Source organism: Strix uralensis, chromosome 8 (assembly GCF_047716275.1).
Source record: "Strix uralensis isolate ZFMK-TIS-50842 chromosome 8, bStrUra1, whole genome shotgun sequence".
Classification (NCBI taxonomy): Eukaryota; Metazoa; Chordata; class Aves; order Strigiformes; family Strigidae; genus Strix; species Strix uralensis.
In genome coordinates, this window is record NC_133979.1 from 19,336,822 (window position 1) to 19,357,064 (window position 20,243).

General features: G+C 34.7%; 2 protein-coding genes across 4 annotated transcripts in view; one reads left to right on the forward strand and one right to left on the reverse strand.

The window, feature by feature from the left end:
* The window catches only part of MTF2 (metal response element binding transcription factor 2), a 26,781-nt gene extending 12,822 nt beyond the window's left edge, over nt 1–13,959 (forward strand). For 2 of the 3 annotated variants that reach the window (XM_074876520.1, XM_074876522.1), the window contains 12 exons: nt 1,148–1,243; nt 1,613–1,713; nt 2,051–2,199; nt 3,463–3,558; nt 4,667–4,735; nt 5,597–5,720; nt 9,062–9,129; nt 9,521–9,691; nt 10,348–10,456; nt 10,632–10,690; nt 10,840–10,944; nt 13,061–13,959. In XM_074876520.1, the coding sequence (XP_074732621.1) occupies nt 1,148–1,243; nt 1,613–1,713; nt 2,051–2,199; nt 3,463–3,558; nt 4,667–4,735; nt 5,597–5,720; nt 9,062–9,129; nt 9,521–9,691; nt 10,348–10,456; nt 10,632–10,690; nt 10,840–10,944; nt 13,061–13,415 (1,502 nt within the window). In that variant the 3' untranslated portion in view covers nt 13,416–13,959. The remainder of the gene's footprint in view (nt 1–1,147; nt 1,244–1,612; nt 1,714–2,050; nt 2,200–3,462; nt 3,559–4,666; nt 4,736–5,596; nt 5,721–9,061; nt 9,130–9,520; nt 9,692–10,347; nt 10,457–10,631; nt 10,691–10,839; nt 10,945–13,060) is intronic. The other variant, XM_074876521.1, reaches the window with a different exon arrangement.
* The window catches only part of TMED5 (transmembrane p24 trafficking protein 5), a 17,061-nt gene continuing 10,192 nt past the window's right edge, over nt 13,375–20,243 (reverse strand). The window contains exons 4-5 of the mRNA XM_074876526.1: nt 18,495–18,605; nt 13,375–13,506 (exon numbers count right to left, since the gene is read on the reverse strand). Coding sequence (XP_074732627.1) covers nt 18,504–18,605 — 102 coding nt within the window. The 3' untranslated portion in view covers nt 13,375–13,506; nt 18,495–18,503. The remainder of the gene's footprint in view (nt 13,507–18,494; nt 18,606–20,243) is intronic.

The following is a 20,243-nucleotide window of genomic DNA, read 5'->3' on the forward strand; positions in this document are numbered from 1 at the left end:
GTTTTCAGTTGAAACAACATGACGTGGAAAGAAACCAAAGACTGGAAAATCCTGGGTTTGAACGGGGTTTTCACATTTAAAAGTAACACCATAACTGTTGCACATAAGAAACCATTACAGATTTTGGTGTATTCATGTGATGTAAAGCAATGTGCAATTATCAAATGAGACATCTATTGTATATTAGCTTTGATTTTTTTTTTTCAGATATTTGGGGAGTAGCTAATATTTTAATAATCTAATGCTAATGAAGCATGGATGACAATGTCTTCTGAAAATCAATTATAATTTCCTCATCATATAAAGGCAATGGAAATCTGATCTGACTCTTGCTGATTCTTGGTGTTTAAACACTTTATCTGCTAACAGGAGTTTTGTATTCATAAAATCAGCTGCTTTAGTTCTGAGAAGCTTTTAAAATACTGTTCTGCTTCTGTACAGTACTAGTTTTATGATCTTTGATTAATTTATTGGAACAAACTCTAGTGTATAACATGTAGATTAAGAAATTTATGTTTTAATCTAGTTTATTACATTGATAATGTGATATAATTGGAGAAGATGTAGTTTTGTTTCCAATCTGCAAGCTAATTTTTTTTTATTACCTGTACTGTTACTGTGTGCTTTGTATGCTTTCTGATATGTATAAGAAGTAATAGCATATTTCCTACAACTGTTGGAGTTTAATAGTAAAGCACTTTGAGCAGATCTGTCAAAGATATTTACCAAATTGTGCATATATTTACATAAAAAGAAGCACAAACTACTGTAAACACAGAACATATCCATCAGTTGTCCAGACAGGATTTGTTTATACATATTTTTTAGTCTGCATTTACATTCTTTAGTTATTTAATTTTCATTGTTGATGTTAAGGAACCATGGACTGCATAGTAAATAGGTAATATATAGCCTATAAATAGCCAATACCCTATGATAAGTGATATAAATATTTGTAACCCATAGAGTCTGGACAAAATGTCTGAACTTGTTTTTGTTGGAAAGTCAGGCTCTGTAACAACATGTTTCTGTAATACATGGATCTGTAACTGAAATGATGAAAAAAGCCACATGCTTTTTTGTCGTAACCATTCCAGCTGCAGATGTAATCTGAAAAGAAATATATCGCACTTTTATCTTTGTTTAGGAGCCACTGAAAGTGGGGAAATGGTCTGTACAATATGTCAGGAAGAGTATTCAGAAGCACCGAATGAAATGGTTATATGTGATAAATGTGGGCAAGGTAACGACACTATTTTTTTCTATTTACTGCTTTGTAAAAGATGCTTTGATTTGTTTTATGAAGGAGGATATTTGCCTGGCTATGACTGCTCAACTGATCTTAAATTTTATAGACCTTAGTGGCTATTAAAAGCTCAGTGAATAATGATAATCCATGTTAAAGTGACTAACACCTGTTCTGTAAGTAGAATTTATTTTTTATACTAAGAACATTTAAAAGATCATTTTGAATGTGGTGCAAATCTTTTTGATCAAATTTTTGACAATTAATGGTGGATAATGATTTATAGTTGCCTTAAAATTTTGTATAGATAATTCTGTGTAAGCTTCTTTTGCCATTTTAATAACACTTTCATCATGTTTTATACAGGTTATCATCAGCTGTGTCACACACCAAATATTGATTCCAGTGTGATTGATTCCGATGATAAATGGCTCTGTCGACAGTGCGTTTTTGCAACAACAACAAAGGTGTGTTTCTAGAAAGATATTTCTTAATACATCCCATATTGCATGCATAATTTGTTGTTGAAGTTGGGAAAAAAAATAAACAACTTTTTTTCCAGTAGTTTCTTTTTTGTTAACTTTGATCTGAATGTAAGTTTTATATGTAGGGAATTAATGTTTAATTTAGAAATAGATGGCATTTGGCTTTCAGTTTATTTTTAAACAAATATGCTATTAAAACACAAATACAGGTGAAAGTATTTTACTTCATTATAGACAAATTTTTGTAACTTTCAAAGGATTTAAAAGTTTTAGGAATATATTATTGGTTTTGTTAACTAATATATTTGTTTTGGCTCAGCGGGGTGGTGCGCTTAAGAAAGGACCAAATGCCAAAGCACTGCAAGTCATGAAACAAACATTACCGTATAATGCAACAGACCTTGAGTGGGATGCAGGTCATAAAACCAATGTCCAGCAGTGTTACTGCTATTGTGGAGGACCTGGAGAGTAAGTAAACAGATAATATATAAGAACCTTTCTCTGTAATGTAGGTGTGAACTTTGGCCCTGATCCTATAGACGTTTACTTCTGAACCTGTTAGTTTTATGTTTCTATTGTGTGTAAGTATTAAACTCAATGCAAAGTGGAATTTTGAATTTTATACATATATTTTTAAAATGTCTCATGGGAAATACTTGATTAATGGCTTTCCTTCTCCCATCAGATCTTCTGGTTTGTTGTAATTTTGTCATGTGACTGTCACATAACATCACAGTCCATTCTGCAACAAGCAAGAATATATTTTTTTGCATCACTAATGTTAACATGTTGAGATAGAATGGAGGTGTTTTGTTGATCTTTTTTGCAATTCCAGGCAGTGTTTTCCTGCTGTTAACTCAGCTCTGTCATTAATCATAAATATAAATGTATGTAGAGATTAGCTTATTAAATTTTGTTGGAATAGACATCTGTCTGATTCTACCATAACATCATACCCTGGATTGCAATTATTAGCAGGGGAAAGACTTTTTTTCCTTTTATGGCATTACAGAGTCCTCTGCTGGTTCTTTCTTACAAGAAAGGCAAGAAGAGGACTTCTTAAGCAGGTAGAGATAAATACTCTGGTGTCTGCATGGATGAATGAATGAATAAAATAGCACTGAAGACTTGAAGTCAAGGCAAGTCAAGAGTCCCACAAAGAAGTGAAGCTTTTGAGTTTATACTCACAGGACAGAGATCTGGTTTGAGAATTTTGCAGACTTGGACAAACATCGCCTTCAATTCTGGATAGTTCCTTTTCTCAAGGGAGAAGCTGGAAAAGGAAAAAGTGTAAACTATGAGGTTAATTTTGAGGATTCGAGTAGTTGAATGCTCAGAACAAGTGTTTGGGACTTAATGTGGCTGTGTTGTGCTTTGTGGAAAAAACAAGGAAGCTAATATGGTATGTGAGAAGGAGCTTATGTGGAGTTACTGAATTCTAATTGAGAATTAAAAGGTGGTTGTCAGAGGAAACTAAATTTTTATTTTCTTCATTTAATAACTTAATTCATGCTTTTACTAGACTATCTTTTATTATTCTGTGTCACTTTTTGTCTACTAATGATTCATTATGGAACTAAATGTTACTGAAAAGTCTCTACAGGTGACTGTTCATTTTATAAACTAAAAATCAGCTTGGGTCAGAAGATCCCTTGCTGTTTAATTTCAACGATGAAGAACAACTCTCAGTAACTTTCTTAACACATCTTGTTTTTCTTTCTGTTGGTGAAGCTGGTATCTAAAGATGTTGCAGTGCTGCAAATGTAAGCAGTGGTTTCATGAGGCTTGTGTGCAGTGCCTCCAAAAGCCAATGCTTTTTGGTGACAGGTAAGAAACTTAAACTGTACTTTATCGTTGTCTTTAAAATGTGGAGGGAATCTCATGTGAGCTTTTATTAAGGCATCCATAATGTAACAGTATTTTCCAAAAACGGGGTGAGTTTCGTGTAGATTATATGAAAGAAAGCCCATGTTCAGGTCCTAGGAAAATAGTCTTCATCTCAGTTAATGAAGGAGGGTGGGGTGGTGGGTGGTGGAGAGGTAACCAATGGATAGTTGAATTCGAACTGTTACTGACTTCACTTTGTGTGAAAGTCCATTATACTATAGGTGCTGGCTACTGGGAGACTGGAAGCTTTAAAGCAGACCACTTTAGTGGGCCTGTAAATTAGATAAGGGTTTTAAAGTTCACACTGTGTATGTGACTTAATCTCTTGTATGCACCAGGCACCATGCTTCAAGGTAGGCTGTCAGTGTGTGTGTGTGCAGTAGTAGTTCCCTGTACTAACAATATAAGAAACTGGAGAAATCTGGAAGAGTAGTTAGACTGAGGGGAACTCTGTACATCCTCTGATCATGTGTGATGAGTCAGGACAAAAGGAAATGAAAAAGAGCCCTTGTCTGTGCTTCCATTTTAAGAGGAACTTGGAGCAGTTGGAGCAGATGAGAGAACTGGAGAAGGGAATCAAGGAGTATTTCATTATCTATTGTACTTTCTTTTAGCTGTTGACTGTGCTGGAATGTTTGTATGAAGGAACCGAGTTAGGACCCAGAAATGCATGGGTCCTTTAAATGCATGCTTACACTGGTTCACAGGTTTCTGCATTTGAGAGAATGGAGTTGGGGACATTGCAGAGCATCTTCACTGAGATAGTCACAGGCTGAGGGACTTGCTCAGGGAGTATGAAACAGTGGTACCAGGGTAAAATTGAGGAAGTACCTGGTATCTGTCCCAGTAAGTATGAGCACAGATTGTGGAAGTTGACAAAAAGACGGAGAATGAAAGGACTCTCAAATATCATATGGCTGGGTTTCTAGCTGGCTTAACTCTAATTTTTTCATAACTAAGGTGTTAAAACATTAAGAGACTACGTGTGTGTGTGTATGGACACCCACCACCCAGACACATGTACATACACATATGTATGTATTTTTAGGTTTTATACGTTCATTTGCTCAGTTTGCAGTTCTGGACCAGAATACCTCAAACGTTTACCCTTGAGATGGTAAGTGTGAACTTAAAAAAAAAAAAAGGGGGAGGGGGGTGAGTTGAATTGAATACTTTCTCTGCTTTTCTCTGTGGTATTTTGATTCTCCTTGCAAAAAAGGAAATCCACTTGCTGTCTTGAGTTGTTTCCTGAGTTGTTCTTACTGCTTGTATGAACACAGACAACTTTGCCTTTAAAATGTAGAGATATATTGCAATTGTGTGCTCATGGGATTTATTCCTGGGATTGTTCAGTGAAGTAGCAAGCAAGTACTTGTTGTACATGTGAAGATTGATATACCTGAACAAGTCTTTTTTGAAGGTTTAGGATCCTGCCGTTAGGTAAGCCAAATGTAGTGAGGACTTGAGTACAGATCTTGGCACATTTTATGGTAGTTTCCTTGATGAGACTTAATGGATAGTTGTAACTTGAAATCTTTGAACTACCCCATATTATAAATTATATCCTATTTAGTTGGATATATGTGCTAACAAATATATGGTGGAAATTACCTTGTTAAATGTTAAGTCACCAAAATACTTGCATGAATTCAGAATTGATACATTCATGTATGAATTCGGACTGACTTAAATATACCAAGGTTTAGACCAGTTTTGGAGTTTAAAAAAGTATCCTGACAATGAGATGAGGCAGAGATGAAAGCAAAATTCAAAGCAGAAGGAATCACTCGAGGAAGAGAAATGACAGGAGACTTCATAATGTTGTTCCCTGGATTGAGTGTTTTAAGTTGTGCTTTGTGTTCCTCTAACTATATCATGCTAATACCTTTTCTACTAAATTATTTCAAAGAAGAGCAATTGGAAGAAAAATACTTTTTTTTCCTCTGTTTTTTTTAATTCAAATATTTCTGAAATCTAGGGTAGATATAGCACATCTATGCCTTTACAACCTAAGTGTTATTCATAAGAAGAAATACTTTGATTCGGAGCTTGAACTCATGGCCTACATAAATGAAAACTGGGATAGATTGCATCCTGGTGAGGTAAGTAATTGAAATACTCTTTCTTGGTTTTTCTCACAGTACATACGTATGTTCTGAAAGTTAGTGACCTGTGAACTGTTTTACTCTGGATGTTAAATCCTTTATTACCTTAAAATCTGGTAATCCCAAATAACGAGGAGATCATCTTAAATTTCCTTGCAGAAATAGAATGCTTTTTAAGTGGTGTATGTTTTTGAGCTGTAAAATTTCTCAAGTGATCCATGTAACTATTATTTTATTATTTGCATGGCAACCTCAATTATTTATACTCACCTGTTTATTCTGTTGCCTATATATATTCCTTTTCTTTCATTTTATAATTCTTATGCTTTGATATTTTCACATGCACAGACCAGAAAATCTAAATGTAGAACAGAATGCAGAGTATGTTGCATATGAAGACATCTTCAAAGTCTCTAAGGAGTAACACGTAACAAATTATTGTACACAAACACTTCCTCTTTGCTCCCTCTTCCAAACATGGGGATGGTCAGTTCATGTCCAGGTCTAAAGACTGTTTTCATTCTTTTCCCGTCTGATTCTGCTGCTTGTCAAGGCATCTTGTTTTTACTTCACTATTATACACTAGTATATAACACTAGTTATTTTTCCAGCTATTTGATTTACTGGGTGGTTACCTTAGCATTAAAAGAAGATGATTTCCCCAAGCAGACTGACTAAATATTGAACTGAGAGGAGCGGTGTAGATTTTTGTTTCTGCATGTAAGTTTGGATGCAAAATTTAGGTCTAAATTCAAATTGGCATACTGCTAGTAGAGAATGCACTTTTTTTGTGCATGAAAATTGTTTAGGGATTTGAAGTTGTTTAATACAGGTGGCATAGAACTGGTTGGAAATTTTCTTAGCATGAGTACATTCTACTTCTATACTACTTCAGTAAATTCATACATCTGTAATCCATTTTTACTAGCAGACAAAATTTGAGAATCAAATGTGTATTCTTTGTTTAATTGAGTAACTATTTTTCATAAATAATGGAAAATAGTTTAAAATACGTATGTTTAGACTATGCCAATATTTGTTAGAAAGACAAGCAAACACTCGAGCATTACTAAAAAATTACAATCAGTGTCATGAATAGACATCTGGTTTACTTTGGGATGTATGGCATCTATTAGTTAAATCATAACGGGTCAATAGTTCTGTCATATCAAGTTTCAAGCTTTAATTAAAAATGCTGCAGAAAATGTAAATCTCACCATTTTTTCAATAGAATGGAATGTTCTGACTGTCTTACTGTGCGGTTTAACAAATACATAAACAGTGTTTATTTTTGACTTCTGTTTCCCTTAGTATTGAGGGAAATGTAGAAGAAATTAATGTTTATTTATTTCACATAATATAACTTTCTTTAGATTTAACAATTTCATGTCAGAATGGCCAGTCAGAGCAGTGTGGATGAGGAGAGTGGAGCTATCTGGCTGCCATGGACTTGGAGGACGTATGCCATTTTGAAGAAGTTGAAAGGCTACAGTCCTCATTGTGCTTTTCTTGCCCCTTTCTGGTTTCAATCCATCCGTGCCTAACCTATACGAAAAACACATAATTAAGGGGGAGGAAGGAGAGGCGAGATCCAAAATAAGGAAACTCACCTCTTTAAGTAGTACTTTCAGTTCCTTAATCAGTATTTCTACATCTTCAAGGAAACTACTTTTAATTCTGAAGATTACCTTTTTGAAGGAGTAGATTTTGAATAAGTGCATAAAAGCTGTGTTGAGGAAATCTTCAAGACTTCATTCTGAAAAGGTTCTAAATGTCTCTCGCTAAGTTGGGAAAAATTGTGTCTTGAAAAATCTGAGGCAAATGTATTTCACTACTTTAGTTAATCTGATTTCTTTATTAGACAGAAATCAGTCACAGAAAGAATAACATCTAAAATATAATGGTTTTACTGTTTTTGTAATACTCTTAGCTTGCCACTGTTAGAAATGATACTTTGGTTTCTTTCTCTAGCTGTTTTATAATTGAATAAGAGGAAAAAGTTTTTTAGCCAAAGGTAAGATAGCAGTAAATGGTGGAATTATCAGACATCCTAGGCCAGTAATTTTTAGCGTGTTATTATTTAGGATGCAATAAATACGTGGCAGTTTTCTATAGTTAAGTGCTGCAGTGTTGCAAGACCTCTGGATAGCGATGGATTGTACTGAATGCATATGGTAAAGATGTGTAAAAATAGTTGTCACTTTCTTTGGCTAAAATCAGTTGAATATGTCCCTTAACTTTGGTAGTCAGGTAGGCTGACTGTGTATCTTGCCCAAAATTGTGTTAAGATGTTGGGTTTTGTGAGTATATTTACTATTTTGTTTAGTTGTTAACACATTTAATCCTTTGAGGATTTCTATCTGTCCTGTTTGTATTCTTTAGAAAGTATTTGAAGGTTGGTTGTTTTTTTTAGCTGCAAATGTTGTACAGTCTGCTTTGTATTCATACTAATAGAGAAACTGATAAACTGTTTGTCAACTCTATAATTAAAGATAAATTTACTGCAGAGCCAATTGGATATAAGTTCTGGAACATTTTGGCATGGCAACTGAAAATATGGTAGCTTCACTAGAGTTTGAAAATAGCTGTCTAAATATAGAAATAAATAATCTTATTTTAAATTCTATTACATAAAAGTTGTGTTCATAGTCACCACCATACTTATTCTGCTTTATGTCTCTAATTCATAAGTATGCGGTTTTTCAGAGAGAAGATTCTATGTTTTGGTAGCTTGATAGGGACTACCTACTTCAGGCTTTGGTGCAAGAAGGGAGGTCAGACTGGATCTTAGCAAAAGGGGAATGAAAATGGATTTACTTTTTTAAGTCTAACTTTTCTGGGCTTTTTTCTTTTTTTATCATGTTGAGTAATGTTGGCAAAAAATGGGAATTAGATCCTGTGGCAGGATTTTGGTTAAAATGATCACCAATAAAATAACCAAGTTATTGCATCAATATAGTTATCTTGTGCTTGCAGTCTCAATTAATCTGGGAGTATGTAATGTCACAGAAGAATGCTTGTTAGCAGTCTTGGGAGGGCAAGCTATTATTACGTTATTTGAGTATACTAAATTTCTTTGAGATACTTTTTCTTGCACTTCTTACAAGTGAAACTCATATTCTTTTGCCTGGACTTGATCCTGACATGAAATCTGTGGATGTAAATCACAGAATGTATTGTATAATGATTAATATTCTTTGGTATTAGGTAGTTTCCACGGGTAATACTTCATAAATGTACTTCACATCCAAGTCTGTAGTTACAGTGACTCAAAGTAACTGGAATATTTCTATTACCGAAGAATTCGACAGGTTAAATGATTTCTTAATACTTCACAGCTGGCAGATACACCAAAATCTGAAAGATATGAGCATGTACTGGAGGCATTAAATGATTACAAGACCATGTAAGTTATTGGTACTTTTTGTTTTAAATGTTGTTTGCCTGTTTAATCTGATATAGATTTAGTCTTCAGTCTCCTTTGCTCAGTGATCTGATAAGCACTTTGGCTGCAGATAACATTTAAATTTTAAATAATGTTTCTATTTCAAACTATAACATTACGTAACTATTTGAGTGGAACCCAGATCATGAGAAAAAATTTGTTTAACTTCCATCCTCTTTCCACTTCACATTCTGTATTTGAGAGTGAGGATTGTGTTAGGGGAAAGAGGGGAATAAAATAGCATTAGAATGAATATTCTAGTTTGCATAGTTTTGTTTTGCATGTACACTGTTACTTTAGAAGTTGCTTTCCATGGGGTCAGAATTTTAACAATTAATTTAAAATCATCTAGGTTTATGTCTGGAAAAGAAATAAAGAAAAAGAAACATTTGTTTGGCTTGAGAATTCGCGTTCCTCCTGTGCCACCAAATGCTGCTTTAAAGGCTGAGAAAGAACCGGAAGGAACTTCTCATGAGTTCAAAATTAAAGGCAGAAAATCATCTAAACCAATCCCTGATGTGAGGTAAACCAGCCTGGTTATTTGAGCAATGTTGTTGTAGATCAGGGCTACTTTGGGTGTATTTTTGGCGCCTGTGAGAAAGGCCTTTTCACTGTAGAATGTGTTTTTCTAAAAACTGTGAAGGTGGACTATTTGTGAGAACAAGGTCTTTGAATGGATTTAATTAGCTTTCTATTAGGATCCTTCTAAAAAACCTCAAAAAAACCAAAACCTCAACACGAAATTTATCAGTAAGAACAATAGAAAACATCCCAGCTTTGCTGCCATTTGGGAAACAAAATCTCTTGCCTTTCTGGAACTCTTATGCAGTAATCTAACTAGAATTCTAAATAGGAAGTATGATGTGAAATTGTCACTTGTGTTAGTAAATGTGCCATCTTCTTTACCAAGTGTGATCATATGAATAAACAAACTTGTTCGTTCCTCTTCAGTGTTAGGGAATCAGTAATATCACTAGAAAGATCTTGTATCTGTTGATGTTTTTCTAGAGGCAACAATATGCAGCTTTGTACATGACAATTTTGATTTACCAAAATAACCTCATTTAGTGCAATGTTTTAGCAGTAGACATGTAATTGTGTATTCACGGCCAAAGGAAAACATGTATTCAATGAAAATCATCTTCAGTAATACAGAATAAAATATAAATTCTCTTCTAGGGAATTAAGTAATGGTATAGAAAGAAAGGGGAAAAAAAAATCAGTAGGTCGTCCACCTGGTCCCTATACAAGGAAAATGATTCACAAAACTCCAGAGTCGTCTCCTCTGGTAAGGTTTTGGATATTCCCCTCCCCCCTTTCCCTTTAACTGGATTATAATTTTTGAAGACAACCAACCAGTTAATCTGAATCATGATATTCCCCCATTCGCCCTCAAACAAAATTGATACAGCAATTAAAACTTAATTTGAAGTAATTTTTTTTTTTTCCCCCCCCCCCCTTAGGATAATGAACCAGTTCCAGTGATAGAGAACCCAGCCTTGGAATTACCCTGCACTGTTGGGTAAATTAAAAAACAAAATTAAAAAAAACCCCTACCCCTGTAAAACATTTTAATACTATGTCATTCATCTGTTTGCTTCAAAATGTCAGCTCAGTTTTTAACATAAGATTATTTTCATTACTTGGCAACCCTGTTATCTTGCATATCAGGAGATCTGATGGAACTGCACACTCATCCAATACCTCAGATGTGGAATCCACAGGTGCTGCCAGTATGAAAGAAACTACCTCATCTAGCATTTCCAGACATTATAGGTAATTATTCAATTATTCTATCTGCTATAAAGATTAAGATTTGCAATATATTCATTTTAATAACATTTTCTGAAGGTGGGGACAAGAAACAATTGGTTCAGCAATACTTCATCCTTAATAAACAGAAGTTGCAGGGATCTTACAAGAGATATCTTGCCAAAGCATGACATACAATGTTCTAAATCTGGTTTCTTAAAACCTGAGGTTCTGTTATACTTCCAGTCAGTTCTGAACGTTTTGGCTAACTTGCATGAAATCTGATCCAGGTAGTTTCAGAGAAATTAGTGTAACAAGATTCATGAAGATAGACGCTTGGATGAGAGAGCCAAACCAGCAACCCACACTTTTAGAGAAAGGCAGACAATTTCCTAATCGTCTGAGGCCTAGTTGTTGCCAGTGCTGTTTTGTTGCGGGTTTTTTTGTGTTTGTTTTAAGTTTCTTTTATAGTTGATGCTTTGTCAAAACAAAGGTAGAAGATAAGGTAGGAGGTTGACTTAAATTATGAGGCAGCTGGAGTAGATGTGAAATGAGGTAAGGATATTGCAGAACTGGTGGGAGAATAAATAGAGAAGAATTGAGGATATTGTAAAGGGGTATAACGCTGAAGGTGTGGTAATTCACTGGGATTTGAAGTAATGAGCAACTGAGACTCAGAGTAGAACTATAGGTTGCATGAGGAAATACAAAGGAATAGGACAAAAGAAAACTAGTCTTTAGTTCTGCTTTACAAGACACAGGGTGAGTTGTTTTAGTTGATGTAAAATATGTAGTTAAATTACACTTACTGGAAAGAGTTAAACTCCATAAACACTTCCTGAGCTTAGTTTTCTAATAAAGGCCACAAAAGAGCTGATGTGTACCCTGAATTATTTTAGCAACATTTGTTTTTGTAGGTTTGTGTATTCATGTTAAAGAGTAAGAAGTATGCTTGTGACTTTCTACAGTCAATAGAGCATGAAAAATTTTTGGCACAGTCTTCATAAATTATTAACTACAATCGGTTTTTCTGTGAATAGTTATTTGAACTTTTCCCTCTCAAGTTCAGCAAACAGAAATTTCTGTCTTATTGAGGTACATGGATCCTCAGTCTACTTCATCTCCTATCTTTCTGGTTCATGCTATCAAGTGCTTTCATGAGTCATTTATGTGTGCATTACTGCTATAAATAGTCTGTCTTTAAAAACTCATGTTTAACCTAGAGACTTCTGAAATTCATACCTAAGGACTTGAGTCACTGTTTCATATTTCTGCCCTTTATTCCATTCTTTTTTTAATGTTAAAAAGATATCCTTTTTTTCTCTGTATGTTACTTAGGAGTCTTAACATCAAAGTTTGCGTACCATTTAATTTAGGACTTCATCAAACATGTTTTAGTATGTGCAAATTATAGATGTAAGATTTTTCATAAGGATGTGTATCTTGGATGCTTTTAATATTAGGATGATGGTTTATTCTTGGATAATGTCAGAAGTTGCTTTTTTCATTACCAGAGATAAATCTGTGTGAGTTTTGGATATATATATTTTTCTGGCCACACATAATAAGTATTTAGAAAATCGTGTACTATAGAAAGTAGTGATGTAGAATACATTTTGCAATATCTTGTTTCGTATTTCAGAGTTTTAATTTATTGAGATAAATTCAGTTTGAAAAAAATAACTATGCATAAATTATTTTTTTTATTTAGTCCTAACCAACATTAAGTCTCAAATTCTTTTATAGTATAGCTTTTGTAATTGATGCCTACCTGTGTGATAAAGCTGTATTTTTAATTTGTGAATTTAAGCACACTTTGGTGGAGACTTCTCTGAAGACTGTTTCTTCTAAATTTGCTGAAGAATGGGATTAAGCTGTATCAAAATACTACTCTTATGCCTAGATATGTTAATATGATTTAGCTAACCTTTCTGACATTGTTAAACCACTACAGTTTTTCTTATGTAAATAATCTTTATTTTGAAAGTGCCATATTTATAGTCATCTATCTTTAGGCAACAAGTATTTCTATCACTGAAAAATAGAATTAAAGTTATGAGTTGCATGGAAATAACTGATGATAAAGCATACATTTTGAATAAGTTTCTTGGAATTTATGCTGGTTTTTCTTTTTTAATAGTTTATCTGACTCGAGAAAAAGGACTCGTACAGGAAGAACTTGGCCTGCTGCAATACCACATTTGAGAAGAAGAGGTCGCTTTCCACGTAAAGCACTCCAAACTCAAAATTCAGAAATTGTAAAAGATGATGAGAGCAAGGAAGATTACCAATATGATGAACTCAATACAGAGATACTTAACAACTTAGCAGATCAGGAGTTACAGCTCAATCATCTAAAGAACTCAATTACTAGTTATTTTGGTGCAGCAGGTAGAATAGCTTGTGGGGAAAAATACCGTGTTTTGGCTCGTCGGGTGACACTTGATGGAAAGGTGCAGTATCTTGTGGAGTGGGAAGGAGCAACTGCATCCTGACTGTAGGACGGAACATTATGTTCACTGCACTGTCATCTGTAAGTACAGTTCATAATGCAGAGCCACGAGAGAAACGTCTTTAAATGTGTTTCTAAAAACAAAACAAAACCAGTTTAGCCTTAACATGTAATTGTTATCATTACAGCTCTTGTGATAAAGACTTATCTTTTTAAAATCTGATCTGAAACTTAAATTTTTTAATCTGAACATTGTTAGATTGTTTTAGGTTGGGATATTTTGGGTTACAATTGCTTAAAAATGTGCATGGTGTTTAAAAAAAAAAAGACATTTTCTAGAGAACATTCCATGGATACAGTTATTGTGATTTAGAGAAAATACTATGTAGATAGCACAAATCTTTGAAAAATTTTGGTTTGTTTTCTTACCCAAATGTTTGCAGAAATGTATTTCTATTTCAATACTTTCTAGATTTCATAAGTGCAGTGTATATAATGCCTACTGAAGACTGTAAAATACTGAAGTTTTCTTTCAAACAAAGTGTAAAAAAAAAAAAAGAAAAAATATATTGAGCCTGTAAATTGCTCTGTGACCAGACTTCATTGTCTTCTTAATATATTCTTTGTGTGTGTGTGTGTGCGCATGTGTGTGTGTGTATATACATATGTATATATTCACACACATACTTGTGCGTGTATATATATGTGTGATTGTGACCTATGCAATACAAATTATGGGATCGGGCAGATTCTGAGAATACATCCCATAATTCTTTTTTCAGGAATAGTTGCCAGTATTTACACAGCAGCATTTCTTCTCAGGCTTATTGGGTGCTGTTGCTTTCTATGTACTAAGGAAAAGTGTCAAACCAGTGCAGCGTGTTCTGGCAATGGGTGCAGTCATAGATGTTCATATGCTCTAGGTGATATATTCCATTATTTTCCATGTGAATTAACTGTTAAAAAATAATGCAGGATCTGAACATTTTGAAATTAACTCTACTAGAAATAACAACTTGAAAGTTATTGTGGCACACTGATTGTAAATTTTGTGTCCCAGTTAGAAGTTGACAGGAGTCACACACAAGATTACTACATATTTGTAGAAACAGTCATATTTTGATAAATGTAGTATGAACAAAGTGTATTATTGCACAGGGTCAACAAATAGTTTGTTGCCATTTGAAGTAACATTACTGATTTTATTACAACATTACCTCTTTTGTTTTTATAAAATGTACCAAGTTTTAAATTGATAAGTTTATTTTACTTGTTTAAAAAAGTCAAAAAAATTTCTTGCCAGTATTAAATGTTTTTTTTTTTGTCTGCTACTTTTGAGGGGGTTTTAGCCAAAGAGTAAACAGAAGAATATTTTTACTTTGGTTATTCACTGTGCTGCATAAGGTTAGTTTTCTTATATGCTTACAGTTTACCACCAAAATAAAATTATGTAACACTTAGAAGTGACAGAGTGGTTTAAAGTGTACTGCCTAGGTTAGTACTTATTTCTTCCATTACTTGATTATTTGACTTTTTCTGCTCATCTTGAACATCTCAAAGGTGATTATTTTTTTTCTTTTTTTTTTTTTCCCTCTGTCACCTTATAGCCAAAGGAAGCAGAGAAAGCTTTTTATCCTGTGCTTGGTTTATGGCAGGCCGGGTAATACTAGCTTTATAAAAATGCTAATTAAAAACTGCCACTTCTGTTTACCTTCACTAAAATGTGTTTTTTCTCACACCCTCAGCTATTAATTTAATGTTGCCTTGCCTATAGCTGCAATATTTTGATAACACAGCAACTTCATGTTAATTTTTGAATGTTTATATCTTGGGATAATGCAAAATGTAAAGCCTTTGTAACCTTACTCACACCATCTGTATCTGTCTTTAGTGTTTCACTTTATCCAAGTCCTTTAATTCTAACTGAACACCAGCAGTATTTTTCATAAAGTTTCATTTAAAGATAAACATTGGAATGTACTTGAGGACTTAAGTGGAGGGGGGGGAGGGGAGAGAAAATATTTGTCAAACTTATGCTGTCCATAGACTTAATTGTTGTGAATGTTGTTTCATTTTATTATGGTGGTTGACTTGACTCTGATGTTCAGTTTGTATTTTTGGAATTGCTTTTTTCTTAGAATTAAAAGACCAACATTAAATGTGTGTATTTTTTGAGAGAGAAGAATGAGTTTTGATTCTGTATTCTTGTGAAGTACATACTTGGTGGCATCTTCCCATCCATTGTTTCTCATCTCTAGCTTTCCTGTTACTGTCCTGGAGACACTTGCTCTGCACATAGACACTAACTAGTGTTCCATCTATGCTTGAGGGATGCTTTGTTACAAGGTGTCATGTACTGGAAAATGCTGCAATAGTGCTGCTGAAGATACAGCTAGAGTACTAATTAAAGCACACCTACAAATGCCTTTCTCTCATTTTATGTGAATTTCATTGTATGTAGTAATGGAGTGTCTAAAAGAAAAATACAAATGTTGCTGTACCTAACGATTTCATTTTGGTATGACTTGATCATTGTATGTATGCATGTGTGTAAATATATGTAATTCAACTTCGTTGTGGTCACTGATTTAGAACTATTCCTATGTGTATCAGATTTAATATTATTCCATTATAATTTGTATTACAGTAGTGTTTAGGTAGGTGAAGCCTCTCGTGAGGCCATTCTAAAAATGTAGGCATCACATGAACAAGACAGCAAATAAGTAATAGCACGTTTTGGTCACAATTGTAAAATAATAGTCATAGTGAACTATTTGTCAAATAATTGTTCTCAACAAAAACTTCAAGAGGAATTTTGAATAAAAACTATGCTTTTCTATGCATAACAGGCATTTTGAGTGAGATTACAAAGGAATTTTGAAAAATCTCTCACCGTGATATGTGAAACAAAAGTCAATATTTTGATTTAACAAGAAGAAATAAACCAAAAAAAGGCCGTGAAGGTGAAGACAAGCAGTTTGTCTAGGGAGTGGGGGGGAAGATAAGTTCATAAACAGAAAAATGGTCATGTCTGTGGAACATCCTACTAAAGTGATCTTTAGTGTTATATTTTGAAAGGAAATTGGTGGATTGAAATGGAACATGCCAAGGCTGGAGACGGAGCAATAGTCAGAATGTAGTGATAAGGATGAACTGGACAGGAGCATCAGTTCTGTGCATAGAGGGAAGAGGAGGAATCTTGCAAATGCTGTGCAGGTAACATTTTCAGGCCTTTAAACTCTCACTTCTCTAGTTCCCTCATATCTGCCTGAATGAAAAGTAACACTTGCAGTTAAGGGTATGATGGCAGAAAATTGTATTTTCTAGGAATTGAGAAAAGGGTTTATGATGGTGAGTTGTGTTTGGTTGGTGCTGAACATAAGCTGATGGCTAAACACTCATGTGGAGGTGTCAGATCTGAGATCCTAGTTTGGTCAGAAAAATGTAATGTGTGAGTAAAAAAAAAATCAGTTGTCAACCTAAAGTTTATAGAAGAGTTGTTGTGTTGTGCTTTTTTTTTTTGTCAATTGGATTGTCTATAGGTGAGGTATAAAGAAGAGAAAGATGGAGGAAAAGAGACTCTTTTGGAGTCCCTGAAGAAAGTTGAAAGGGGAATTACCATCTTCTAGAAAAGATAATGCAGGACAACAGAAACAAAAGAAAAGACAAGTAGCTGTGCACAGTCTGAGACTGGCAAAAGCATTGAATTCCAAGCTCAGTCTTTCACTTCTATCATTCAGCAACAATGAAACAGTAGGTTTTTTGTACTGTCATGATGTTTTAATCTGTTTTGCATTTCTGAATCTCTTAATGTTCCTCTCAGCTAGCTCATCTCTGCTATTTTTTATCAGACTTTTTCATATTCCAGCATTGAGATCCATATACTGTAACATCAGCAGTTGCTGGTTTTCATTGATACCAAAATATTTCGCCTTGCTGATACTAGTTTTTCAAATACAGCTGTAGCTCATACAGCTCTTTTCATATCATCTTTCTCCTAATCTGATCACTGACATTATTTCACCAGTGTGTATTTCTTCACTTGTTATAATTTGTTTCTGGCTTCTGAATTTGACAATATTCTGTTCTCTTCCCATTATTAGCTATTTTGTGTTTGGCACTGATTGACTTCCATGTGGTTTTGGTTTCCTAGTGTTCTGTTTACTTAATGACCAGTGTGGTAGCATTAACTTGTAGTCTTGACATCTGCAGTCTTACTCTAGTAAGCTCATTTGCTTCAAAACCTGCTTCGTAGCAAGAAGCTAATTAATAGTGCTATCTCGCTCTAAATAATTTGTTCTTCTGTAAACACCATTTCAAAGTACTTCATTTGTGCTCTGCCATTCCCTAATGAATACTCACAAAACTTGCTATTCTTGCATTCACTTGTGTCATCATCTGATGTCATAGTTATTGCTTCACTACGTACATGTTTCTCTCTCATGAATGTTACTAAGGTTGCTTGCTTTGTGTTTTTTCACCCGCTTGGTATTCATAACTTCACAAATTGGTTGCATGATAGCAGAGATTGGAAAGCACTAAGAGAGTAAAATTCTAGAGGTTATCAACAATGGCTGGAAATTAAGGGAAAGGGAAGTAATGAATGAACTATTAGAAAGGTTTTGTAGTGGAAGGAAAAGTTCCTAAAAAGTTCCCTAAAAAGGGAAGGAGTAGAAGGTAGAACTAAGAATTGATCAAAATAAAAACGCAAAGTTCCTTGGTTAGGGGAAGTGGTGCTTTTAGTACAAAATCCACACTCAGAACTGTCCTTTCTGACAAATGGACTACAGAGGCTAACTGGTTTGTTGCAGAAAAGCATGTGTATATATAAATATATGTATACTTATGCATAGAAATACACAAGTCTGAGAAATACAATGAGAAACTATTTAAATGTATTTAATTACAATGGGAGTTTATTTTTAAGGAAGTCTAAGTGGGCTGTGAAATGCTTATTAAAAAGACAGCCTTTGATGGACTGTAAAAAAAAAAAAAAACCAACAAAAAAACCAAAAAAACCACCACCCTAGAAAAAATATCCTAATTCAGTCCTTGCCTTCTTTCCTCCCATGCTTTTTCTTCTCTGCTTGTGGTAATGAGCTTAGGTATTGTAGACGCTCACCTGCCCCGCTCATTCAGAGGTAAGTGCTGAAGCTTTAGAACGGGAATTCCTATCTGTTTGGCCACTTGATGCCTGAGCCCATTTCCTTCTTCCCAGTCTTGTGGTGTCATCCTGTGGGAGAGAAGTGACTGAGAAGAATGGTTTCAGGAGAGGCGTCATAAGTGAGTAATGGCTGAAACACGCTCAGGGCTTTGGAGGCAGGGTGGTGGGGTCTGGTTCTACCCTTTTCCTGTCTTTCCAGAGAATGTAATCAAGAGTCTTCTCACTGATTTTTTGGAACTTGGATTGACTGAACAGGCAGAAGCTTTTTGTCTGGACAGTCATAGGTTTTTTTGACTTGATTTTTACCACTCCCTGAAATACTCCAGCATAATAGCAAAATGACCTTAATTAGATGGTTAATGTCAGGTCCTTTTAACATAATGTTGACATAAAGATACAGACTATAGATTACATGCTTTTAGAACTTTTCTCTTAGTAACTCTATGTCTTCCTTACACCTGTATTCTAATTTGGCAGGTAGCAGATGGAGAGTGAAGGAGGATATCTTGTTTCCAGAAATTTAGTACACACTAAGGGAAGAAAGGGACTTCTGAGTTGTATGGGTTCCAAGTCTCAATAACTGTCCTCAACTATAGCAATTGAGAGCATGGGAGATGATGTAATTCAGATGCTTCTGGTGAAACTCCAGCAGTATAGGTGTATTTACTAATACTACTTTCTTCTTCTTCTATTATTTTTACTACTATTATCTTTACCTGTGATTAAAAATCCACAGATACCTTAAGTAAATTGTTGGGTTTGAAAACAAAATCAAACAGTAAGGTGTGTATAGCTTTTGATCTGCTCTGCAATAATTTACAAATATGGTGCTTTTCTCTGTACAAGCATTCCTTCTGTATGAATAGTGAGTTTTGGTGATAGAGTACTAGTGGAGCAGGGGGAAGCATTGAAAAAGAAGGGCTTCACAGAAGCCATTTCTCAGTGATAACAGAGTTGTTTGTTTCCCATCTGCAGCAAAAGTTGGTAAGTTCTAAAACAGAACAGTCTCAAAGAGAATTGTTCTTTGAAACTAGGGAAGGCACAGGAACTGTTAGTGTTTGAAGACATCAGATATAGTTCAATCTACTTAATTCCAGGCTGTCTTAATTAACTGTTGGGGATAACGAGTCTCTAGGATAGAGTGCTATGTAAATATCTATTTTAAAAATACGGGGGGCGGGGGGAAGAAGTACTTGCTGTGGCTGGTTGAATACAATTTTTTAACAAGGTAGTCTTACCACCATACCAATATGGTCAGACTAAGTAGTGCTGCAACCTGACAAATGGGTGGAGTTAAACAAGGAAGCACTGCACTGTGGAGTATGTGAGATGAAATGGACCTGTGCCAGCCCCAGGTACAAGAATGTTGTGTTGTACATAGGAAGAAGTTAAGGCAGAAGGTGTCATTTCTCATGGTGCACACTTCGAGAAACCAGGAAAAGGAACTCTTGCACGTATTTCTGATGTCTTTGTCCAAAATGGCTTTTGATAGTTTTTTCACTGTTGTATCTTTTCAAGTCAAACCACTGTTCCTTCTACCATTAACTGCATGATCTGGCACCATAACATTGTACCTTAGTATTGTGTGATATCTAGTTCATCAGTTCAAAACACAGTGCAAAAAGGAAGTTCCTGTTTCATTATTTGAACAATGTGGTTAGCAGGCTTCCGCACAGGCCCAGGTTTCTCAGGAGTCTTATGAAATAG